We start from the raw sequence: 27050 nt of genomic DNA on the forward strand, positions 1-27050 counted from the left end.
TAGAAAAAAAAAAGTTATTGGTTCTAATGTTTGTATTGTGTTTTGAAAGTATTTTTCACCCATTTTATACTAAATCCACAGTATTGTTATTTTACAGTAAGGCATGACTGAAAATGGATTAATTCTTGTAAGAAATATAGAGCTACAAGTAGTGATAGAGAAAATATGTAATTAATGAGGAAGTGTAGTTATTTTTAGTAGACTGAATGAAAATGACCAAAGTACTATGTACCAATCATTACAATTTTAACTTTAGTTTGAAGTTATGTAAGGTATTTTGGTCTGTATGTGGTACAGTACAAGATATCTCTGCTTTAAACCAGAATTTAAGTTCCACTCTTCCTACAGATAACGATGGGGGAATCATAGTTTGCTGCATATTTGCTCATTATATTCTTTTGTAAATATTTGGATATAAATATATGTATCATTTATTTAGGGCCTACTTAAATAAATACATTCATACTGGGGATGCTGTGTGGCTGTGCTGATAAGATATATGCAAAGCTTATATACTTTGAAGAAAACAAGGCTTTCCCCTTCTCCAGATCTGCATTAAATGTTTTAAAGTGACGCACGTACAAAATATCAAATGTTCTGATTCATAGGTCTGGTTCTCCCACATACTTTGGTCAAGGAAATGGGCAAACAGAGAAATTAACTAAATTCTATTAGACTTTGGTGATTAATTCTTTCTGTTATCATACTGATAAAGGGGTGGGTGGCTGGATTTTGTGCATGCAATGGTAAATTGTAAAGATTGTTTAGCAACGCAGAAATAACACATTATATTAATCATAATGCTGCCTTCTGCAGCTTCTATACTTTCGATGGGCAAATTCAGCTTGGTGTCAGTGGGAGCAATTCTAATGTACAATGATAACAGGGCTGAATTTAACCTCTCATATTGCTCAGGGAGAATGAACGTACATTTTTTTCCTGTTTTGTTCAGTGAGAGATCATGGCACACGAGATGCACACAGAAATACAGAAGCTTTTTCCTTCAGTAGGATCTGTGCTTCCAAGGACTGAGAAACTGGCTGGTACCTAGATCAGGATTTATTAACAAGACCTCAGCATCCCAGAAGGCAGATGTTTTTAAGGAGATGCATCCCTTTTGTCACCCAAGGACAAAGAAATTTACCATAGTTCATTGTAAAAAAAAATGATTCTAAAAAGGTGCTTTTTAAATAAACAAGCATGACGATATAATCTACATAATCATGCAAAATTGATTATATAAAGTGATATACATATAAAATTAATGTATACCCTTAGATAGCAGAGGAACATGATACAGATGAAAAAAAGATAATTATTACGGATATTTTGAAGGCAAACATATTTCGGGAATACAATTCTTCACTTATTGCATTTTTGTACCTTTACTGGGTGTTATTTTCTTGAACATCAGAGAAATTATAAACTTAATCTAAAATTAAAGAACTGCATTTCAGTGCATATTCTCAGGCAAACAGGTTACCATGTAAGGCTTCACATCTAAACTGCTAGGTTACTTTGGGCCCCTCAGTACAAGAAGGACAGCGAGGCCCTGGAACATGTCCAGAGAAGGGCTACGAAGCTGGCGAGGGGCCTGAAGCACAAGTCCTGTGAGGAGCGGCTGAGGGAACTGGGGTTGTTTAGTCTGGGGAAGAGGAGGCTCAGGGGAGACCTTACTGCTCTCTACAGCTACCTGAAAGGAAGGTGTGGGGAGCTGGGGGTCGGCCTCTTCTCGAAAATATCTAGCGAAAGGACTAGAGGGAATGGCCTCAAGTTGCTCCAGGGGAGGTTCAGGTGGGAAATTAGGAGACATTCCTTCTCAGAAAGAGCAGTCAGGCATTGGAACGGGTTGCCCAGGGAGTTGGTGGAGTCACCTTCCCTCCGGGTGTTTAAGGAAAGGTTGGACGTGGTGCTTAGGGACATGGTTTAGTGGGTGACATTGGTGGTAGGTGTGATGGCTGGACCAACTGATCTTGGAGGTCTTTTCCAACCTTAATGATTTTATGATTCTATGATTCTATTTACCTCCAGCTCCTCAAAGAAATCTTAAGACCGGAATGAAACATGCAAGCAGCTGCCCACGAGTATAAATGTCACAGGCTAAATGGAACTAGAGAAGTTTTTCTTACTAAAAAATGTTTGGACGAACAGTAATACATCTGAGCACCGTCTATGCCATAGTTCCATGCTTTTTCTCAGCTGGCATATAAAACAATTTGGAACATGAGCATACAGCGTACTTTAAGAGGGTTTCTGCTTGCAGGGGTCTGCGTCTGTGTTTTAAAGCCACACACAAGATTTATTTATTTATTTTTAATAGACGGTTGTTGGTTTTCCTAGATGTTATATAGTTTGCCAAGGAAGTCGTAGAGGTACAGTCTTAAAAGCGCAGTGATGTGGGCCCCAAGTACCCCTGATATACAGACCCTGGCTACCTCTACCCCAGGACTTGGTTGTTACTCATCCCTCTGGGCTGTAGTCAGGGTGTTGGCATAGCTAAGCTTCAAACGTTTTTAAAATGAGCAACATTGTGCACCAAAAAAAGAGATTGCTCGTTGTGACTAGGAGCAAAGACAGCAAGAGAAAATATTCATTTTAGAAAAAAAAGGTGAGTGAGATTTAGATTAAAAAAGCAGACTGATGGACAGAGAAGGTTTCAGGGAATTCAAGAACTTAAGTTGTTTGTTTTTTGTTTTGTTTTGTTTTGTTTTGTTTTTAAGATTTTATTAAGAAGAAATAATATGAGAAGATCCATCAGCAACTAATCATTATCATGGACCCAGCCTACTATGATATGTGATTATACAATTACTTAAGCCAAACAGCTAGTACACATTGTTATCAAATATACCAACGTTTTACATTAGTATATACCTGGAAAAAAAGCTTGCCAGTTAATAGAGCCCACCAAAAATAATATTCTGGATAACAAAGGAAATAAAATCAAAGTAATTAGGAGGTAAAATCATTGTTGTTTCAACAATGGAATGTCTTTTTTAAAGACCACCAACCTAGGTGCAATATTCTGTAACAGTGTTACCTATTGGCTATTACATTCTATTTAACTGTCCATCAATTATAATTTTATATGTACTATGATTATTTGCAGTCCTTTCATAAAATGTTTTCCTCTGAACTCTTTTGTAAATGCAAGCCCATATTTCCTCATTCCCAAGAAGTGCATCAACAACATTAACATATCATACAACATTATCACTCTTTTATGGTTAGTGTATGTTCCAGAATGCCTGCTCTGTATATTGAAATTCACCATTCCATAGATGATAACGTACCACTCAAACCTTTCAAACCCTGGAAAAGAATGCTTGCTGGAATCTGGGATCTGCCCTGGCCTTCAGCGTAGGATTGTATTTCACACAGGATGAAGAGCATGTAGTTGTTTAATTACTGCTGCCTAAATTATACGTGATAAATATATTCCTATTTTTAATAGCTCAGAACTATCAAATCTCACTTATGGAGAGTAACTGTTTAGTTATCTGAGGCTGCGCTGATCAGCACTCATTTGTGGCAGTGTTTTGAGGGCTTTCACTGATGTGATCATCCTTCATGCCAGATGAAGACGAGCAGCCCAGCCTCTTGACCACAGAGGCAAGGAGCAGAGGTTCAATGCCAAGGTGCAGCTTGAGGTGTGCTAATAACTGAGACACTCTGGAAAGAGAAATAGAAGAACATTGATAGCATCCATCTCCTACCTCTGTAACTAGAGGTTTCATAATCTTTTTGATCTGTTTGACTACACTGAGAAACACAGGCATCATGCTATTTACAGTTTGTCTGCCGTCTATTAATAGTTTGTAAGACTCTCTGGGTCACTTTCTATCTGTAGCTAAGACTGCACCTGTTTTCCAGTCCAGTGAGAGCCTCTGAGATGTATTGAGAAAATAATGGTTATTTGGACTTGGTCTTTTTTACATTTTAGGTGCTAAGAAAAGAATTCTTGCTACATTTTCTAAGAGCTTAAGAACTTTTGTCTGAAATCCCAACTATTTTCAAAGAAAGCATTACCATGAAATTTTCCTAATTTTTAAAATATATGTATTCTTCTGCTTTTGTCCAGCAAAACTGAAGAGAAAAATGTTTCTCAAAAGGGTAAACTGTCATTCTTTTGTCCTTTCAATTTGCTATTAAATTGACAACAAACTTCTGAAAACAGAATGGAAAAATCCAAAAGGGTTTGTTGAATGTAACAGGGAAAACTTTGATAATGACCTACTGATTCTGTACTGAAACAAAGGATCCTCTTGCTCAGCTCCATAGTAGTCTAGAGCTACATAAGACCTTTTCACAGTCATAAGCCCACATCAGTTTGGTATGTGTTGCAAACAACCACGAGGAATTGGAGTCCTGAAGTGAATGTAACTGTTGGTTGGCAATCCCTGTCCAATGTCCAGCTGGAGAATTGACAGTACGTTGGCTTAGACATAGCTCCAACTGCACCAACTCTGCAAATCACACACATGGATGATGCAAATCTTCATTATGGTAATCTGATGGCAAAAGCTTATGGAATCAAACTATCACAGTTCAGATCACAAGCAATTTTCCTGAGGATAACTACTAGAAGATGAAAAATAAGAGATAAAAAAGGGACCTAAAAGCATTTTGAAAATGAAATGTATATACCTCTGAGGTCTCTAGGGACACATAATGCAGGACCTTGAACTATAATGTTACAAAACTAATTGCCACAGAGCATTCCAGCAAGTCCTCAGAGTGGTGCATTATTCCCATCAAAATGGTTCATTTGAGCTTAGGACTTTTTAAAGCTTGCAATGCAGACTGGAATCCTGCTGAACTTGCACTCTCTTTAAGGATAATTTTCACTCTACCACATTCCTAATGATACAGATAAGAAGGAACAAAGTAGATTCACTTCCCAGTACAGATACCAGCCTTATCAAAAATTGAAAATATTTGCAGTACATTGGATTTGTGTCACACATATTGCAGCGACCATTACAAATAAATCCTAAATTCTTACTGGTTTCATTTATTCCACTATTACATTGCATATTCAACTGAATAGAGGCTATTAAGTCACTAGCAACCAGCAGTTTTTCAAAGGCAACACTTAGTTGTATAAGAGGAACAATATTTAAATCCCTGAATATTCAACAACTTTTGGCTTAAAACAGTAATGACATGAGGCCAAATCCAATGAGATTAAAAACTAAACTAAACTAAATTAAACTAAACTAAACTAAAATGTCTTTTCCTTTCCCTGAAACCTGTTTTTGAAATCCTCAGATGCTTACTTGCAAATTTTTTTTTTTGTCCACCAGGAAGGCCATTAAAAAAATGGTATTTCATTGTCCTTTTATGATTCCAAAGAGAAGAGGTTAAAAAATACACTTCCTAAATCTCCGGATAAAATCCTGACAACTGGCAAGGTAATATCAACCAGATGGTTTAAAACCCATTGTTTCATTGGCCTGGTTTCCCTAATGGACTGATATGGAAGACTCCTGTCTAGTGTTCCCAATGTCATATTTAGGTTTGTAAAACCAAAACTGGAATTCTTAATGCCATATTCAATATCTAACATGGTAGGCCACGTAGTGTCCCTGAAATGGTGAGAAATCTGAATTAGCTCCTCAGTGGAAAGAGATTAGGACCCACATTTATTGTGGCAGCATTCTAATCACCATACTAAAAAGTATTCTGGTGTTGAAGTTATTTCACTGTGGTTAAATAAAATAAGGATAGAAGATGCCAGCAGGGGAGAAAGTGTAGAAATGAATGTCTAGCTTACTGGTAAGACTAAGGTGCGGATGGACGGATAAATAGCTGGATGGATAGATAGACAGATGTGAGGTGGGGGTTATTTCCACCTAAGTGCCCATGCTCTATGTTTGAGTTACTTTTACTTTTCCTCTGTCTTATTGCATTTTTTTTTTTGCGTGTAAACTAGATCCACTTCACCAAACAGTGAGAAACCCCTTATGACATAGCAGTCTATGGAGTAGGAAAACAGGAAAAAAAAAAAAGAGAAATGTGATTTTAAAGACTGAACATAAAGGGTCCCTCCTGCTTTGTAACAGTGTTGCTACAGAGGCAGGGTTGCAATCTTATTTGCTCTGATGGTCTTTTAAAGTAGTCCTATCGTTAAGTTTACAGATCTAGGAAAGGTCAGCTAGTTCTTCCAGGTGTCATAAAAGAAGACCAACTTTACACATACAGTTTAAATCCTTTTTATTTTGTGATGCTCCAAAAAGTGCACATAAAAATGATCACTTTTCTCTTTCATACATAACAATATTTGATGACTGTATTCATATCAACCCTCATTCTTCTATTTTCTAGCCCAACTAAAGCAATTTCTTTCAATCTTTTCCTTCAGAATGTATTTCCCAGACCCTTCATCATCCTCGTTGCTTCCCTCTTGACTGTAGCATCTATGTTTCTTGATGGGTACTTGTCAGAACTACAGACTGCACTACAGTGGAATAAATGAGCACTCAAGTCATAACTACACCAATTTTATGTAAGGTCCAGTATAATGCTCACAATAGCAAGAAATTATTATCCACTCTAACCTGAGTCTTCCATGCAGAATGGTTGCTTACCCAGTTATTTGGATCAGTTTGCATAATTGCTAAGGAAAAAACAAACAACAAAAAAGACATTCCTTACTTTGTGAGGAAAAAATACATGTGCACGCTGTAGCAAAAGGAACTGACTGCAAGTGATGTACCCTTCACTTTGCCCAGACCACTATGCTTACACTACAGATGGTACAGGATTTAAGGCATTACCTCCCCCAAAGCTATACAACATTTGAATTACGATGCTAGTTTTTCAGATTCAAGCCCATAAATGCTTGATTATCCTCATTATTTGTCAGATGAGCCTTGGCTTTTATTGAAGATTATCTGCTACTGGAACCACCTCTGCATGCTGAACGTGTGTTTACAGTGATTAAGGCCTGCGTGCTTTATTAACGAGAGGTGAAAGTAGCCATACACGTAACACTGCGTTTAACCAAGTGAGAAACTCGTGGGCACTCTCACACCAAATCTTGGCGTTGCTGCTAAGGGTGACAATGTGTGTGTGGGGGGCACTAACAGCAGGGACTCCTGTCAGAAGAAGTGCTTCAACTGAGGGGCTTCAGGGCCTGGCCTGGCTGTGATTAGGGCTGGAACTGGGATTGTGACTGGGATTGTGGCTCGGATTGGGGCTGGTGCTGGGACTGGAACACGTCCCCGTCCCACAACCGCCACAACCGGTTGCTCCCCGCGCATGCCTCCAGCTCCTCCCCTCCCCCCCGCCCCGCTCTGCACATGCGCAGTAGCGCTGAGCCCATCACCATCAACTCTCCCCAGCTGTCCCCGGCGAGCATGCGCACCGCGCGGCTCCAGCCGGGCACGGGAGGCCCAGCGCATGCGCGCCGCCCCCTCCCGGTCGCCATTTAAGCCGCTGGCAGCGCGTCGCCGCTCCCCCCCGCCCCCCCCCCACGTGACATGGAGGCGGGGCCGGGGAGGGAAAGGTCAGCGGCGCCGCCGGCGGAGGGGGAGCGGAAGGTCAGGGCGCCGCCGAGCGGAAGTGGGAGCCGGAGCCCGTCCGCCATTGTGGGGAAGCGGAGCCCGGAGCGGGAGCAGGGGGGGGAAGCGGCGCTGCGTCCGGCCGGCCGGCTGCCTCCTGCGGGGACAATCAGGCGGCGGGGAGGAGAACGAGGAGGGCGAGGAGGAGGCGGAGGAGGAGGCGGGCGGGCGGCGTGCGAGCGACCACTCGAGGCCCAGGCGGAGCGAGGGGATCGCGGCTCCCCGTGAAGAATGTCAGCCACCAGCGTCGACCAGGTACCGGCCTGCCCTCCCTCCCCTTCTCCCTCTCCTTCCCGGCCGCCTCCGGTACCTCTTCCCCCGGCGCCGGGGCGGCGGCCGCCTCCCTCCCCGCTCTCCCCGGCCGCCATGGGCTTGTGCGGGCGGCCGGGGCCGGGCTGGCGGGCCCCTCCGCAGCCCCTATTTATAGCCGCCCATCCGCCCCGCTCCGCCTCCCCAGGCCCGCGGGGCCCCCCTGCCCGGCGGCTTTGTGTGCCCGGGCCCTCCCGGGCTCCTCGCCCCGCTCCCCAGGCGCCTCCGTGCCGCCCTCCTAGCGTTTTGGGGCTGCAGCTGGCGCATCCTCGCTCTCCACGCCTCTCTTTCTCTCTCCTCACCCACCTTTCCTCCCTTCGGGCCTCGTTGCTTTCTCTTCCTTCCCCGCGGCCTCCGCTCTTTCCACCCGCTCTCCTCCGTTTCTTCCCTGTCGCTGTGCTGCGATCCTTCCCAGGCCTGCGAGGTTGTTTTTTATTTTTAACTAATCTTTGGTAGGCCTCTGCTGCTCTTCTTTTCTCGGTGCGTGCTTTTCTGCCTCGCTCTCCGCTTCCTCCTCGGGCCTCTGCCACTCCCCAAAAGTTTTCTCTCTGCAGCCTCCTTCCCTCTTTTATTTTCCCTGTATGCCTTTAGTGTTTTGCTTCTTTTGTCCCTCTGCATGCTCTCAGGTTTCCTTTTATGCACTTATTTCTAGCTCAGTGATCTCTTAGCTTTTCACTGCTCCCCTCTCTTCTGTGGGGGCCTGCTGCTTCTCGACTTTCTTTTAGTTTTATGTCTCTTGTTGATCCGTGCGTGCCTGGATGAGATATATCACAAAAGAAGATATAGCTGGGGCTTTTAATATTACAGATATTTTTTCTGGTTTGAGGAGAGCGGAGTGACTAACCAATGCAGCTTTAGATGGAGCTGTGTTAAACAGGCACCTAACTCTGAGACAGATGCGTGTGAAAGCAAGATGGAGGTGGTTATCTCTAACCTACACTAAACTTTCAAACCAGTAAATAACCCAGTCTTTCAGGACTAAAAATTGCTAGAGTGATGGAGCCAGGGGACCCAGTCATGCTTAATTGTACATATATGAGGAGATGAATTAAGTTCTCAGGGTTAGTTGTTTCTGTCTTTAAGCTGTTTTATTTTGCTGTAGAGGAATTAAGGATACTGTGATCTGTACTGTTACAGTGATTCTTAGTGCATGACAGATTAACAGTGTTTTGTAATGACTAATCCTGAAAAAAAATTCTCCTTAAGGTATTTCCGTGTGTGAAAGTGTAGAGACTTAATGTAATTGCCTAAATGAAGAATGTACAGCTTGTAGTTCAGCTTGCAATATTACTGTGTATTTATATACTTTTGTATATCTAAAAGGCAAGACATGGTAGGTTTTTTCTCTGATAAATAATCTTAAGTCAATTCTAAAGATGACGTATCATAATAAGGTTCTAGCACTGGCAGTGATCTTAAGCTAACTTCCTCTGTTTCAGTTTATGCTATGTTTATTGCTTATGTTTCTCAAGGAGGGGCAATCAAAATTCATTTCTTCACACTTTCACCACCAGTTAAACTTCACATGCTGTAAAAGACTGTAGAATACTTTAATGGTTTTCTGTGAAGTTCTTTCAATTTTAAAACGATTTTGTTGGGTTTGTATATCAGCATGTTTTTATAAGAGTTTGAATTTATATTTAAATTGAAAAGAACAGAACTAGCAAATAAATGGAGATATCCTGAAGTAAACATCTGAGGATTCTAACTGAACTTTTCTTTTTTGCTTCCCTCCCCCCTTTCCTATATACAGAGACCTAAAGGACAGGGAAATAAAGGTAAGTTGATTCCTTGTAATTTTGTGTAAATCTCTGATCTTGTTGTTTGTGGAGGTTAATGTGTTCTGAGACAATTATGGGAAGAGAATGCAGCTATAGGATGTCTTATTTCAGAGCAAGATGACAGGAAATGGTGTGCCAAATATTATTTCCCAGCATTTTTTCTATTGCACAATGGCACATCAATTTAAAATGTTTTATTTTGCAGATGAAGATTAATGTCAGGAGTAAGCAGATAACATAGCTATTTATCTTTAGCTGATGTTCTGTGATATGTTTGTATAATCTCTTTAACAGTATACCTTGGGTCTTTCTGTAGAGTGAATAGAATCAGTTTACTAGAATCATCAGGAAGAGTCTTTGAACAGCTTCCTCAGCTTGAGAGATAACAGCCACGTGACTATTTAGTTACTCATATCTGTGAGCAAAACAGATCACCCTCCTTATTTTCAGAAAATTTCTTGGCTTTTCACTTTAGTATTAGTCAGTCAAGACTGTTTTCTTAGTTTTTCTAGGCCCTTTGTTTTTCTTTTTCATATTTCTGTCCACATCTTAGTTTTTAAATACCATACTAATCGGGGTTTCTTCCCTCCAACAGAAACAAACAACTAACTACTTAATATTCTTCCCTCAAAAATACTTGGCAAGTCTGTCTTAGACAGCATCTAAGGTTATATCTTACAATTTATTTCTGGTCTGGGATTTATCTTTGATCTCAAAATAATTTATCTGGGATTTATTTTTATTTAATCAGTACACTTTTGCCCATTTATTTTTTTACCTGCTCAGTAAGCTGGGCTGTAGAATAATATGCAAACAGCTTACCTGCATGATGTATTCAATATGCTTGTTATTTCTGTATGCAGTAAAGAACCATTTTTTGGAACTTGTATACTTCTTGCCAATGCTGTTCATTACCTGAACTAATCTAATTGTTCTCTGTGAACTGTCATTTAAAGTTATCCACAGTTTACTTATTCAGTTGTCCTGTCTGTGCAGATTATCTGCTTCTCATTGTATATGTCACTTATGTGTTGACATGTGGTTCCTGAATCTTGTTGAATTTGGCCTGTTCCCTTTTAATTGTGACATGCATTCAGAGAAAAATGAGCCTGTTTGCTTCCTCAGACCTTCTCAGTTTGGTCATACTCTCATGTTCTCTCATATTCTAATACTTATGGAGCTTTTAACTCTTTCTGTCTCTTTAAAACAGTTGTTTGTCTTTCATGTTGCTCTTAAATGAGAAGAAAAGTCAGTTCCATGTTAGCAAGTAGTTTGTGGCTTCCTGTTCTTTGAATTACAGTAAGCTTTTTTCTGAGGTTATTAAGATGCATCTACTAGAGAATCTTACAAGTAGTTTTTGGAACTGTACTCCATATATATGAATTGAGAGTGAAAGTATTAAGCATCTCTGTTTTGGATGCTGTTTTGCAGTTTGTTCAATAAGGAAAACAAGTCAACTTTACTGACTTATGTTAGCATTTTTTTGTGCTGTAATTTGTAAATACTTCAGAATGTGTGGATCAAAATGCAGCTCATAAATTTCTAAATAAAAAGGTTTTTACATTTTTTTTAATTTGGATTTTTGTGGAGTGCATCCTATTAAATGTGTATATATATATGTAGGCTGCTGGTGGGAATATGATCTCAATGAAAATTGTAGTGAAACAAACCAATAATCAGCTCAATTTTGTTGAAATATACATTAAAGCAAATAATTTATGAATCTGACTTATAATTTAGCCTTAGATTAAAGGGGTAGGAGGTTGAAGATGGTGGCATAGGGTAGCACAAATAGTCATCTTTGTATCAGACTCATTCAAGAGGATATGTCAGTAGCAGAAATCCTTACTGTCCACATGTTAGCAGACTAATCTTTTTCAGGTGTCATGATATAGTCCCAGCTTAAAGGGACTTTAAGGGAAGATGTGATTAGTCTGAGTCAACAGACTAATCTAAATTTGATTCTGTGCATAAGAATGATGATGCTGAAAAGGATGGTGAAAAGGTTACTGTTTGCATGGGCTGATAGAGCATATGAGAGATTAAGAATAGGCAGTTGAATGGGTGTATGCATGTAAATAGAAAGTATTTATATTGAAATAAAAATACTAAGCCTGCAAATGATAGAAGTAGCTGATTTGTATTGTCTAGTAAAATGTTGTTAATGCTTTGTTCTAGTTAATTATAAGTTGGTGTAATGTGCTTTTTTCCTTTGACCAGAATGTGTGGGATTGAAGTTGTAGGGCGTAGAACAGTACTATCAATCTGCTGGATGTTAATTCCAGTATTCAGAGACTTAAACCAGTAAATTATCTTATCTTGAAAGTTTTCTTATTCTGTTTGTCAAATGCTGTACTGTTGACATGAAACATCAGAATTGATAACAATCAAGTGATGTCTTGAGATGAGGGTGATAGGGACCTGGTGTTCCCCAAGCTCCCTCTTTGCCTTTCTTTTGTTCATGCCAGTGTATCACACCTACGATAGGAAAGTGCTGACTTTTGTTTACATATGTATGTATATATCTTTTTGGTTTTGTAGGAGGCTTAAACATAAGATTATTTTAAAGCAAGAATGAAATGTTACTTGTTTATTTTAGGACTCATTTTCCACATTAATCAAGGTATAATGGCTTCTTCTAAGGAAAAGTTTATTCTTATGCCTTTGGCCATCATTTGTGCATTTTGCAAGTGGTTATTCAAAGGATAGTGGCAGTTAAAAGAGCATAAGCTTTAAGTTCCTTTATTTGATGAGTTGTTTCTTCACAACATTTAATTACATTGTATGTTTTCACTGTTTGCGGAAGCATACAGTATTTTCAGGGTTGGATTGATACAGATATTTTTAGTAACTGTAGATTAGTTTCCATTAGTGTTTTTCATCACTGCCCTGTTCAGTTGGAACACTTAATGTGAGGTTTGGGGTATAAGGCATGCATCTTAATCTGTTTGCTCTTGTTAAATCTGTGTGTGGGCTACATTCTTCATGATTAACATGTTATGTAAAGTCAAAATGGAAAGCCAAAGGAACACTTCTAGTCATGCCATTTCACTGGGGAATGTATACATTTAATAGTAAAGATGGCAGCGTGGAACTACTTTGTGTCACTGACTTAAGATCTCAATACAGAATGAATAAGAAAGGAAATCCATTTACAATAGCATTCTGTGTCATAGCTGACCAAAAATAAATCTAAGTTATCTTTAGATACCTCGGAAACAAACATGGCAGATGTTTATTAGTATAAAGAGATTAATTTTGGTAGGGTTCCAGTCTCGACATGCTTGTATATTCCTTTTTTTGTGGCTGCATGCTTTTAAGACACTTATCCCTCCATTTACTTTTCTATTAGAAGAAAATTGTATTTGAAAATTTTGCTGTCCATACTATTTGGTTAAGAATAAGCAATGGATGTGGCATGGAGAAAAGACTTTGAGGATCATCCTCTGGTGTGACTGGGCCAAACATAAAAAGGAATATAGTGTTCCAGCTCATTAGTGTGTTTCCATTGTGTTTAAATTCAGGATGATTAATGGCCAGAACTGAAACTCCTTATTTATGGGGAAAACAAAATAAAGCACTAATATTAACTTCAGTTGTTACTTAATTTATAAGTATTTTTATATCTTGTTTTAATAATGCTCACCATTTCTGGTCATAGTTGGCTGTAGCTAGTATGCAAACATACTGTGCCAATATGTAGCAATTGAAGTGTCAAGTGTTCTGACTTTTAAAACCCCTGGGAGATATACAAGATGCAAGTTGCTTCCCTCCTCCCCAGGTATTTGCTTTGGAACAAATCTTTTATTGTTCTGTGTTAAATTATGATTTTTCAGCTCTTGTTACTGCTGTCTGACACTAATGTATTTTTCCAGAATTTTGGTTATTTCTTATGATTGTCTATTCCATTGTTATTTTTTCATCTAGTTTAATTCCCTGAAGATAGTTTGAATTACTGAAATCAAATGTGAAAAAACTAGGAAGTGACATGGTCCAAGTACTGCTTGGTTTGCAGTGTGAACTTTGGGGGAGGGAAGAACACAACCAAGCAACAAAATCTGCTCTTAAAAACTGGCTACGACAAAGGTGAAAGTTTAGTTACGTGGTTGTATATACTTTTCAGAAGCATTTGCTAAAAGAGGGAAACAGGAGTCAACTCATAACTCAGATTTTCCATCTGTCAGAAAATCTACTGGAACTTCTGCTGTCATGAATTTGTAGTGCACCTTATTGATTACTCTAAAACTTGTTTTCACTGAACCTACTAATAAAAACAACAGAAAAGGTATTCAGAAAAAGTAATTTCTTTTTGAGAAGTTAGTCTCAGATTGAAGTTGTATAATTTCAAATCAACAGCCTCCTCATTTAAATGCCTGTTCTGCTTTGCACCATGGGAAGCAGTGGAGTTTAGTAGAAATTTGTGCAATTTGACTTTGTTTAAATAATAGCTTGGGAGGGGGAGTTGAGAGATGCTTCAAATAATTTGGGAGCTGCAAAATCCCAGGTAGGTGTAATGCCTTAGATGAAATTAAAAGTAATAGGCTAAGAAGAGCAGGTAGGTAGAGATTCCAGTGTGAAGTGGCACATATGCTGGGAAAGGATTGTAATCACCCTTGGGGACTTTAGTTCCTGCTTATGTCTTGTCTTGTCCCCTCTGAACTTTGGAGATGCTGCTAATTTAGTATAGTGTAATAGTTATGTAGCAATTACAAAATTAAACAGCTGGAATAGCTCTTCCCCGTTGTCTTGGTGGGTTATTGACTTTACTCTCAGCAAGAGAAAAATACATGTTGCAGCTTTCCCTCAACCTGTTGAATGTGTGGTCTGGTTGGTCTGTACATATGCACTTGGTCTGGTACTTCTGGAAACGCTGGATTTATTGCCCATGCAAATAAGGTGTGACTGTAGTTTTTTGTCTGTGGAGTTCAGGAAAATTCCTCTTTCAGGAAGGAGGAAACTCCACAGACAGGAATAGTCTGTTCTGGTTGCAGTCTTTCCAGGCCTCTCCTGAGATGTAATCGGGGGACTTAAAGACAAAATGAACTATTTTCTTTAAATTGGCAATGTGGTGCTTAATGATAATATATTCAGTCTCAAAGCATAAGGAGAGGTATTTCAGTGCACAGGTGATAAAGAAGTGTTACCTAGATTGAAAGTGTGTGATAGATTTCCAGAGAGTATACCTAATACAGATTTACTTTTAGTTTCAGTACAAAACGGTTCGATTCATCAAAAGGATGCAGTAAATGATGATGATTTTGAGCCATATCTAAGTAGTCAGACAAATCAGGTAAGTGAACATTACTTTCTTGAATTTAACTTTGCAATTCAGTGGACTCCCAGGCCTAATTTGATGCTCCTTAGCATTGCTTACTTGTCTGAGTACCTGTTGAAATACAATTTTATATCTTATCATATCTTAAACAGGTAAAGTTGTCTTAAATTCTGGAAAAGATTCAGTTGAAAAGCATGTTCTGATATCTCCTGATCTTGTGTTCTTACTTCAGAAAGATCAAGTTACAAGAAGCTTAAAATAAAACAAACTCAAAAACCAAAGCAAAAGCCCACACTGTAAATTTACAATGAATTAATCGTATTTTAGATTAAGTTCAAAACAACAGTTTCATTGGCTCTGAGGAAATATTAACTGTATGGATGTGATTTCCTTCGACATTGGTAGGAGTATCTCATAGCTGATGGCATAATAGATTGAAGTTTAATATTACTATGGCTTGGTATAACACTTCTGCCAGAAAGGTAATGATTTGTTTTCAGAGCTGTGAGTTGTCTCTGTAGTCAGAAGTTAATATTCATTAAGTTAACTTTATATGTTGTGACTGCCTTGAGAGATGGGGAAAGGGCAAATTATTAAAAGGCTTTTGAGAATTTTTCCGGCTTTCCCATTTCATCAAGTAGTGTGATATTAAGGAGGTGTCAGCTGGATGATGATGGTGCCATATTTTTTCCAAAACAACATCAGAAGTTACATGGGGGGGGGGTATTCTTTCAAGTGTCTTGGTGCTTTCTCACATAAAGAAATAGCTGTTGTGATTTCCAGGGAATCTTGGTATTTGTATTTAGCCAGTAAACTTTGTTCTTCTAGACCACAAATAATACTTAATGGAAATGTTATGGTTTGAGTATTGTTCCTCCCAAAACAAATAGACATCCTTGCATCCTTTCTGCCATCATGTTCCTGCAGTTGTCTCCTATTAAAAGTGAGAAATCTGACAAAAAAAAAAAACACCACAACAAAATAGCAAAACTTTAAATCCTAGTTGCAGATATGCCTCTCCGCTTATGAAACTACTGTTGTTATGACTTGTTTTTTAAGATGTTTTGTGGAAAAAATGGCAACTTCTAACAGGTATTTTATTCATGTTGCCTGTGAGGAGCGGTGAAAGTGCAATTTGATTTGTATAATCCTTAAAAACATTTTGGATGGTATTAGAGATTTCTTTGTCTTGTGGATGTAGTCTGTATTGCTGATCTTTTGTTTTATTCTCTTGCAGAGTAACAGCTATCCACCAATGTCAGACCCATATATGCCTAGTTATTATGCTCCATCCATTGGATTTCCGTACTCTTTAGGCGAAGCAGCATGGTCAACTGCAGGTGACCCTCCAATGCCATACTTGACAACTTATGGACAGATGAGTAATGGTGAACATCATTACATACCTGATGGTGTATTTAGTCAACCTGGGGCATTAGGAAATACCCCTCCGTTTCTTGGGCAGCATGGATTTAATTTTTTTCCTGGGAATGCAGACTTCTCTACATGGGGGACGAGTGGATCTCAGGGACAATCAACGCAAAGCTCTGCTTACAGCAGCAGCTATGGCTATCCACCTAGTTCTCTTGGGAGAGCCATAGCAGATGGACAGGCTGGATTTGGCAGTGATACTCTGAGCAAGGTGCCTGGTATTAGCAGCATCGAGCAAGGCATGACTGGACTGAAAATCGGTGGAGATATGACGGCTGCTGTAACAAAAACTGTAGGTTCAGCTCTGAGCAGTACAGGTATGACAAGCATTGCAGCCAACAGTGTGCCCCCAGTTAGCAGTTCAGCACCTAAACCAACCTCATGGGCTGCCATTGCAAGGAAGCCTGCTAAACCTCAGCCAAAACTCAAGCCTAAAGGTAACGTGGGCATTGGGGGCCCTGCTGTACCACCCCCACCTATAAAACACAACATGAATATTGGAACTTGGGATGACAAAGGGTCAGTGGTAAAAGCACCCCCAGCCCAACCAGTACTGCCTCCTCAGACTATAATCCAGCAGCCTCAGCCATTAATTCAACCACCACCACTGGTGCAAAGCCAACTGCCTCAACAGCAGCCTCAGCCACAGCAACCACAACAGCAACAAGGACCTCAGCAGCAGGCCCAGCCTCACCAGTTGCAGCAGCAACAGCTGCAAAACCGCTGGGTAGCGCCTCGTAATAGGGGGGTGGGCTTCAGCCAGAACAACGGAGCTGGTACTGAAAACTTTGGTTTAGGTGTTGTATCCGTCAGCTCCTCACCTTCTGGTGTGGAAGTGCACCCAGTGCTGGAGAAACTAAAGGCCATAAACAACTACAATCCCAAAGACTTCGATTGGAACCTGAAGAATGGACGTGTGTTTATAATCAAAAGTTATTCAGAGGACGATATTCATCGTTCCATTAAGTACTCTATCTGGTGTAGTACTGAACATGGTAATAAGCGCTTGGATGCTGCTTACCGTTCCTTGAATGGAAAAGGCCCGCTCTATTTACTCTTCAGTGTGAATGGCAGTGGACACTTTTGTGGAGTGGCTGAGATGAAGTCTGTTGTGGACTACAATGCATATGCTGGTGTCTGGTCTCAGGATAAGTGGAAGGGCAAGTTTGATGTCAAATGGATCTTTGTCAAAGACGTTCCCAATAACCAACTGCGGCATATTCGCTTGGAAAACAATGACAACAAACCAGTTACCAATTCGAGGGACACTCAAGAAGTACCCCTAGAAAAAGCCAAGCAAGTGCTTAAAATAATTGCTACTTTCAAGCATACCACCTCAATCTTTGATGACTTTGCACATTATGAAAAGCGTCAAGAGGAGGAGGAAGCCATGCGTAGGGTAAGAAATCAGTATTATAGTAGCTCTCCTGTTTTTTCTACTTTTGGTAAGCTTGTTATTTCATATGACTGAAATCTCTGGGTGTGAGGGTTGAATCAGAAAGTGATGCTTTTTTCCCAAGGTGTATGTACTTGATACAACTAGCTCTTAATGAAAAGATTTAAGTTCTTTTACCTGTGTTAACAAAACAACAGTTACGTGTTTAACCACAATACTAATGTGGGCATGCATAAACTGACTTCTGATGTCTTTTACTTTTCAAAGTAAACAAACCTGAATTGAGTGTGTTAACTGAAGTCTTCTAGTTTAGATTTTTTTTGTTTCTCTGTATGTCATTAGAAAGACATGAAATTTCAGAAGAAACTTACGTTATTTAACAAAACATTTCAATTCAAATTGTTTTAACAAAATTTTAACAGCAAGATTACTGTGAAAAGTAGGTTTTCCTATTGATTCAATTTGTATTTTTTAAGTTTGTGAAATGTACGAGTGATATACACTGATGACTTCGTACAGTGTCAGAGTTGTTTTTTGGACAATTGTGATAGTGCAATTAAAAAGTTAATTTCTGTGATGAAAATTATACCAATGATAAATCTGTAGAGAAAACTAGTTCCGGAGGGGTCAGTATTTCAGAAAAATGGGAAAGGCAAAAAAAGCATTTAATTAAAAGTATTTTTTAGTACTTCTGTTTGTTTTGTGTACCCCTCTCCTAAAAAACTTCTATTCACCATTGGGCTCAATATTCACTTTTGCTGTATTTTTTTCTTTCCAGGCTGGCTAGTAACAGTAAATAGATGATTTGTCTCATGGTGAGAAGCGTTTCAGGGGTCTGGAACTATTGTACTAGTTTGTTGATGTGCAAGTATTCAGAAGTAAGAATTTTCATCACTGGGGTTTGGTGGTAGTACTTTCTGTTCATCAGTCTCACCACCTACTGAACAAAACCCCAAAACTTTAGGGTTTATGCTAATTAGGAAACTTGTGGGCTGTAAAGTGCTGAATTTGTTTTTATTTGAAGCTGCCACCATTCTGGCTGTGTAAGAATTTCACCTGCTCCACTGTCTCCTTACTTCTGTTAGGTTTCTGATAAGTGTCTAGTGATTCTAGCCCTTGAACATACCTAATCAGTCAACATATGTTTGGCATCTCCTGTAGACCGGTGTTGTGTATACCCAAAATCAAGTTTGTAGTTTTATTGCACAACTCTGCAATAAATTATGTTGGAAGGTTTTTATTTGGAGGCAGAATGAATATGTGTGTATAATGCCTTTTGAATATACTTATCTTTTTCCCTTTTTAAAAACAGAGTTGCCCTAAATCAGTATTGTTACTTCTGTGCCATCTTGATGATGGGAGATCGGGCCGCATTCATATCTAATATTCTACATAAGGGGAAAACTGATGTTTTCAGGCTTTAATACAACTTCATTGTTGTTTTGATAATGTTTCAGAAGGATTATAGTGTTTCTGTATGGCCTTCGTGTTTCAGAAGTTTCTTAAATTTCTGATTATTTAAGACACTTTCACAAATAACCTTGGTTGCTTCAAAAGCTGATACTTTTGTGAAAGAACTTGTCAAAGGAGTCATAATTCAGACATGCCCTAGCGTGTTTATTTGTGGTTTTGCTTCCTCTGTAGTAGCTAAAAGCCATGAAATGTAACGGGGAGAGGGAGCATGGCTTTAGTAGTGTTTCTGTGTATGCTAAACTTAAAAATCAAATTACTAAACTCAGCATTTATTGGGTCTCTAGATGACAAAGAGGTTATATATATTTTGTGTAATAAAGGAACATTGCTATTTCCTGTAATATTCTTGGTGAAGCACATGTTCTCCATATGACTCAAGCAGTGAGCTCTGCATTTCTCTGCTGAAACAGCTACCTTTCCCAGCGCTAACGGGAACAAACATACTTGCACAGAAGGCATTGATTCTTCTCCAGCATTGTACAACTTGTTTTTGTGACAAATTCTTAAACAAATAATGACTTTAGTGCTGGATATCTAGTGAGACTTCTTTTGTCGATGGGTTTAAGATATGCCTTGAGCAAATTAATATGTACTTAAAATGTAGGAAGTCCAAATTAAACTAATGCCAGGTACTGAGATGATTTTTATTCTCTTACACTTGTGTTGATTTAAAATGTCTAGGTTTCTTCTTCTGTTATGACACAGTATATAAACAACCTATCCTCAGCCTGTAAACATACAGTTAACTCCTTCGTGATTCAGGCATAGCTCAGAAATAATTACTATTGTAAGCTCTGTTTTATGGTTAATTGAGTAATCCTTTCCCTAGTGCTGTCTAGGTTTTTATGGAGCTATATATAAATTAGTGCACTTTCTACTGCCAGTAAAACTGTATATTCTATGTATAAAATGCCCATTTTCTGTGGCAGCTGTGGGGGTCATTTTGTTTCTAGTGTTATGAAAAATGTGTTAATGGCTGTTAATAAAATATTAAGTGCATCAGACAGCAGGAGTCACTTGCGTGTTCCTTCAAATTCAGTTAATATTTTGTTGTTACAGAGGTGGTAACAAACTTTCATACAGCCAGTGATCTAAACATAACAGCATGTGATTTATGGATTTAATTTACTTTATAACTGTTCATCATTCCAGCTAACTTATTTTAAAGTAATTGGTTGTAAAAATTTAATCTTAACAGCTCAGGGGGATCAATAATTAATTTCCAATATGACCTATCAGTATATTTTATTAAAATAGGGCAGTATACTTGTAAAAGTGCAGTGAATAGTCTGATGAACATGAAACTTTCTTAACTTGCCATTTGATAAAGGTTACTTCCAAATGATTGTGAATAGTCACTTCAAGTGTAAATACTAGAGCTGCAGTTTGTACTGTTGTTTGATGTGACCCTGTTCTGGGTGATGTCCCCAAAAGTGGGATTGGAAACAAATTTGTGCAGTAATCATTCAGTTTTCTTATGGCTCAGGTTAGTGTCCTGTTTTAAGTGTGCAAATGGTGTAGTCCTAAGGAGCAAAGAAATCTTGCCCCTCTTTCATTAGGTTTGTCAGTAGTATGTTGAAATCTAAAATTGTTAGTCCTTAGTTTGAACTACTGCTTTGGGGTGTAAGTGTGCATAATTGCATTCAGATTGTTTGAAACTGTTGGATTGTCTTTAAACAGAAAGCAGTTAGAAAAAGGTGTTTTTTAAAAAGGAGCAGAAAAAAAAACACAATTTAGGAGTGCATAATTACAGTAGAAAAATAAGTTGCAAAAAAATCAGTATTTCAGGTGCATAACTATGTAGATGAAACTAACATGGTTTTGACTAAAAAAAAGGCTGTTAATACTCCAACTTCATCCACAGGTGGTGGCTTATTAAACTATAACTATCTGTTGTCTGAGGACCTCTTGAATTCTGCTGTTTGTAGAATATAATGTAAAAAAGGTCATGGTCCCACATAACTGTGGAATGCTGACATAGTAACTGTAACATGTAATTGTCATGTTAATGTGATAGTCCTGAAAAATAGTTAATTGTTATCCATAGGGAACGATAATGGAAATGCAGTATGTATTCATGTTTAAAAATCCAAATGCAAATTAGATAACTTTTCAGGAAACCTTTAAATGGCAGGTCAATAAACATTTAAAATGTTAGCTTTTTCCTGTTGTACTACATATCTTGTAAGAGGGATGCTGATATAGCTGCACTTTGATTTAAGTGGAGTAATTTACTACTTTCTCCTTTATTATGATACTAATGCAACTTCTGTTTCTCTGATAAGTTGGGTCATTTCAGACTATAGTGTTATATAGTGTTATATATAGTTCCACTCTAGGACATTGATGTCTTTATGCTTGATTAGATATTTCTTAAAAATATCTTGAGGGAGGGAAGTGAAAAAACATCCATTAAGAGTAAACTGACTCTTCCCTCCTCCGCCAACCCATTCAACTACTATTTTTGTAATGTCAAATTCTGATATAGACACACAATCCTTGCACAAGTCTAGGAAAACAGGTAGTTAATGGACATTTTAAATGTAGCTAAGTATTTGTACTATTCTGTAGTACTGCTTTAAGTTTGTGTAGATATGTCTAAAGGACAATCAAAACAGTAAATAAAACAGGGTTTCTAATACCTTGTGAGAAACTTGTGCATTTACTGTATGCTTTTGTTGAAGTTTTAAAGGTTGTTATCTTACAATTTGCTTGAACTTGCGTATCTACAGTTTCTTCTTTGTAAATGCAGTGATATTGCAGTTCTCAAGTCTTTTTTAAGAAAGAAAAATGGTCAGAAAGTATTATCAGAAGACTTTTTGCTCCCTTGATATTCATAAGATTAATGTGTTACCCCCTGGTCTTGGGAGAAGAGGATTGTTTGAAGCAAGGTTAATTTAGATATTGATCCAGAAGTTTTGTCCTGTGATGCCATGCATAGTTTCCGTATCTTCATTTGCTTCAGCATCTTAAGTCATTTGGAAATACCTAAAAATGACCTACAAATTCTCTTAGAGGCATACAGATTTCAAATGTACGTGTTTTCTTTGCATGTGGCTGAGATAGTTGCTTGTGCTTAGAATTTTTTACAGGATGGGGATGGTTTAGAGTGGTCTGAGTATTAAAAAATGGTGTCAGAGTGACTATGTAAGGGTTTAGGTAGTGGTGTGGCCTGCCTTCCTGTAGGAAGGAAAAAGGTGCTGCAGCAGAGAAAGTCCAGTATGGGACTGTTGAATGAAAGAGCTGGAATGTAATTAAACTCACAGGTGGTCTTAGTTTAGAAAGAGACTTAGATGGATCTTCCTTTTTGCCTTGAAGTTGCTGCCTGCAGAATGAAGACTGCAGAGCCCTTTTTATTGAGGGGAATTAAACTCTCTGGCTCTAGGACTGGAATGACCAATTTCTCCTGTAAGATAGGGACCCCTATTGGAAAAGCTAGGAATATCAACCAACTGGTTTACCTTACTGTTCAGAGACCAGGTATTTTTGGAATCTAATTCTTTGTTCTTGAATATGAAGGTAGATCCTTAAAACAAGACATCAAACTTGAATTGAGTGTTATCTGTGATAACTTTGCTATTTCTAAATGCTGTGTCCAAGTAGTCTTTTATAGGATAAAGGAGCAATTCTAAATCCCTTCTTCCAGAGCAAAAGCAGAGCCCTGAGTGTATGTTAGTAGCTGTTAAAAAACCATGCAGCAGCCTTTTGCTTCCTGCTGCATCTCCTCAGATGACTCTGAAAACAAATTGACTAGAACAGTAGTGCTTTTTCCTGCTGTTTGCAGGAAGTGGGAAGAAATGTGTCTGTATAAGGTAGTCACAGCCCACATGACTTTCTAAACTATTTCAGCTGTATTTCATTATTTCATGTCATGGATGGACTAGTTAGGAGAAAATCAAGGAGAGATTGATAGTGGTGCTTTGCTGGAAAACCATGTCAGCTTAAAACCATACAAAGCTTATATATCTAGCAAAGCTGTTTCTGTACATTCAATTGAACTAGGATTGTTGAGGTTTTGTATGAAAATTGATTGGCTTTAACCTCTAGAGTCATCTATTTGAAATTAAGTATTACAAAGTTTTTTTATTGAATGATGAGCTGTTTGAGCCAAGTTCTGTTTAAACACCTTTTCAGGGGTCTGATAGTGTTCTTAATAAAAAGTGGTAATTATTATTGTATGCTTCTCTACTTAGGCTTATGGTTGGTTGTGAAAATGTAAACTTGTATGTTAATTCCAGTTTCATATGGAATATAATGAGAAAGCAAGATAAAAACGTTCACGGTTCCTCGAGGCACACTGTAATTTCAGTTACACATCTGCAAAGATTGGTGAGGCTTAAGGAAAGTCTGAGAAATTCTTCCCCAGTATATTTTGTAGACCCTGCATTGAATGTCATAACCCTTCCAGGGCTACTCTAGATTCCCTAGCAGAGCAGTAAAGATCTTGTTGTCTGTGGGCTTCTGAGTAGAAGTAACAAAGGTGTTGGTCATCTTTCTGCTCCTTTCACTGTGACAGTGATCATCAGTGGATGCAGTTTCTGTGGATGCAGTTTTGAAAGCTATCAATTGTCAGTCTTCTAAAGTCAATATTGCACTGCTTACATTGTTAACAATTAGTAATGAGGAGCTAGAAACTTGATTTTTTAAAAACTTTTTAATGAGCTTGCTGAAAATGGCTGTATTGTAGCTAACTAACATCTGATATTTTGATGTGTACAGCACTGGAGGGAAGCATTTGCTACTGCTGTTAGAATTGACCAATCCATCACTGAAAATATCTGTCTGGGAAAACAAGACTGGAAAGACTTTCCTAGCTCTAGTACAAGCATGATTTCTGCAGAGCCTTTCTTTGTGTTTTCATCACATGGTATCTTCAAACTAGTTAGGTTTCTTTCCCCACCTCTGTCTTGAGTGTTCATACCCTGCTCTTTAGTATGTTGTAGAAATTCAGATATGGATTCAATTTTTTTAAAAGTATAACAAAATGATGTGATCTGTCTGTTCCACTAACAATGCTCTGCTCAAGTTTAAATTTATTTACCACTTCCATTGTAATTTTTCAGTTTTGCTGTTGCTAAGTGTTGCAGAGGTTGAAATAAAGTAAGATGCCATCAAAAATGATATGAAGAGTAGATAAATAAGTTTGGTAGATTTTCTTAACATTTACATGCTAGAAAGCCTTACTTATTATCTGGACATGAAATGATCTGCAACAGCGAGATCTCATGATTATTAATTCATAGGGCTTACCAGGAGAAGGAACTGCTCTGGAGTTTTAAAGCTTCATTTGACTTCTTTTGACTTTGTTGATTTTTAATTTGTGGCTTTTAGTTTGAATGTTGTAGTAAGAAATAAAAAGGAGAAGATATCTGCCACAGAAGCAACTTCTGGGTCCATGTAAGGCTTCTGGAAATCCTTCTCATCTGACCTTTTCACACATTCCTAGAATTCACTAGAAGTACTACTCAGAAAAATGTATTTTATCTAGTTGTGAGGTAATAAATGTCTTAAGAGATGAGTGAGAAGTCAAAAGGGACTCTTGCTTGGCAAATTTTTAAAATTTTGGTAAAGTACTTAGTTAACAGCTGATGACATTCTTGCTGTAAATGGGGTAAACTATTTTTAGCATTTTTTCAGTTTTCTCAGTAATCAGTTCTTCGTTGTGGTTCTGAAGCACTAAGGTCAATTTTTATGCTGTTACAGCTATAATGACAGACTGGGGTGCAATAAACTGCAGATTATGGCTGATGCCATCAGTAAATGAGATTTCATGAACTTTGCTGTGGCTTCTCCTCACCACCTCTACAGCTGCCTCTGCCAGGTGTTTCTGCCCACGCAGCAGAGCTGGCAGAGCACCTCACTTCAGAAATGCAGTCTGACATGTTAGCTTACTTTGCAGATGAACATGAAGATTAAACCAAAGTTTGCATCGAAGCAACTGAGATATGCCACATGCTGGCTTCTGAAGCTGCTCTAAGCATACTACCTCTTGTGACAGAGGGGCAAAGCAGACATCTTCAGGCATGAACGTTTTAAATGTTGCAGCAAGATACACGAGTTCAGCAAAATTTTGTTTTGCAAGTATAGCTGATTGTGCTGGAGGTGAGCGTGTGGGGAAGCTATCTGCAATTTGCTTGGGTAAGTTTGCAATCCTCAATAGATTTCAAAATGGACACTTTGAAATGCTTGTACCTCCAACTACTATAAAAAAGCACAAGCCCTTCCTTCAGGTTTACTTCCTCTCACCTTTAAGCTTCAGTTTATGGGACCATGGAGGAAAAAAATCAGCTGAGGACTGTAGCAGCTCTTTTTGTTAGGTCACCACTTAAATTTTTGCTGCTAAAAATCAGTCTTTCATTTCCCTTTTGGGGAAAAAAAATAAAAATCCAGAAACCAGCATTATGCTTCTTGGCAGTTTCCCTCAGATCAGAAAACATTTTTGTTAGTTAGAAGGCTGAAATTTTGTTGGCACAGTGATTGTTAAATCTGAGGATAAATTACCCTGCAGTTGCTTTTCAGCCTGGGGTCATTCTATTAATGCACTGAATTTAGAGAACTGAAATTTTGAAATAAGTCAGCCTAACAGTTCAGACCAGGTTGCTGCATTGCTCATTTCATACCTTCATTCTCTCTAGATTGAGACATCTTTCTAATGCCTGAGCCTCTTTAGGTTCACCTTTGTTTGGTTTTTCGGTTTGTGTAGCAAGTTGTTTGCGTGTGTGCAATCTGCTCACCACATGGTCTATAGCTAACAGTTACTGCTAACCAGCTGTTGCATTCCCACATAGTTCTAATTCAAATGGCTAATTACTTTCCACTCCTGCTCATAAACTCCATCTAAAGCTGGATAACCTCACTTTGGCAAATTGTAAAGTGAAGCAGGCTGTGCTGGCCTTTGGCAGGCAACTTGAATTGACTAGAGAAGCTTTTTACCCTAGGATGCTGAGGAGAGATTTGGCAAAGATATTGCTCATCTGAATGTAAGGAATAACTAAGATCCTTTTTTAAATGGGAAACATGGTACAATCCAGACAGTACACTGGAAATTTCCTCTGTGCTGATGGTGGAAAGCTGCTTGGGATATAGTCTTCTGATATTCTGTCAATAATCACTGGTTATACAAAAAAAGGAATACTTTTTGAGATAGGAAGTGAAGTTGTTAGTGAGTGATCTGACTTAAGGCTGGGGAGGGTTCTAGTTTGCTTCTGAGCATAGTCTTGTCCTTGTGTTTTGAAGAAATCAGGTTTTGCCTCAGTTCATTTTGCTGTATACAGTGCCAAATGTCACTGATACCGATATATCTGAAGAACAGTGTTTGCACATGTTGAAAAATGTCAGGTTTGTTGGTCTGCTTTAAGTGCTTAAATATACATGTAGTAATATGTAACCTCGAGACGACAGGAAAGGTGCATTGATTTTTCTTAAAACCTTTTTTTCCTCTCTGGAGTTCGAAATGGACTTGAAAATTGTAAAACCTCCCTTATTTAGTCCACTGGAAGCAGGTATTTGGGATATTCCCTTTCTATAGTGAATTTTTTTGAACTGAAGTGCATTTGGCTCAAGGGTGCATGAAATACAAGGCTGGTCAGCTTACTGTGCAGCAGTTCAGGATGCAGAGAAGCTTTGTAGACAGCTTGAAGTGTTTACATCTGTAATACCTGCAAATGGATGGCAACTGATGGTATTACCTGTGTATAGATACCAATATTTTAAATACTGCTTTGTTATTTAACATAGCAGTTTCATAGGCTACCACAGTACTGCAGGAGTGGTTTTCAGCACTTTGTGCAGTCCTTTCGGTTATGTCTGCTAATAGTACA

At 38.6% G+C, this 27050-nt stretch overlaps 1 protein-coding gene and 1 long non-coding RNA gene across 3 annotated transcripts in view; one reads left to right on the forward strand and one right to left on the reverse strand.

The window, feature by feature from the left end:
* LOC106039050 (uncharacterized) overlaps positions 1-8268 on the reverse strand; it is a 21609-nt gene extending 13341 nt beyond the window's left edge. The window contains exon 1 of the long non-coding RNA XR_010829701.1: positions 8181-8268. This is a non-coding gene — a long non-coding RNA (uncharacterized lncRNA). The remainder of the gene's footprint in view (positions 1-8180) is intronic.
* The window catches only part of YTHDF3 (YTH N6-methyladenosine RNA binding protein F3), a 24048-nt gene continuing 4485 nt past the window's right edge, over positions 7488-27050 (forward strand). Inside the window, exons 1-4 of one of the 2 annotated variants that reach the window (XM_048061722.2) lie at positions 7488-7820; positions 9628-9652; positions 14860-14945; positions 16168-17760. In XM_048061722.2, coding sequence (XP_047917679.1) covers positions 7797-7820; positions 9628-9652; positions 14860-14945; positions 16168-17760 — 1728 coding nt within the window. In that variant the 5' untranslated portion in view covers positions 7488-7796. Of the gene's footprint in view, positions 7821-8431; positions 8936-9627; positions 9653-14859; positions 14946-16167; positions 17761-27050 lie in introns of those variants that run through there. The other variant, XM_048061723.2, reaches the window with a different exon arrangement.

This window comes from Anser cygnoides, chromosome 2 (assembly GCF_040182565.1).
Source record: "Anser cygnoides isolate HZ-2024a breed goose chromosome 2, Taihu_goose_T2T_genome, whole genome shotgun sequence".
In the NCBI taxonomy this organism is placed as follows: Eukaryota; Metazoa; Chordata; class Aves; order Anseriformes; family Anatidae; genus Anser; species Anser cygnoides.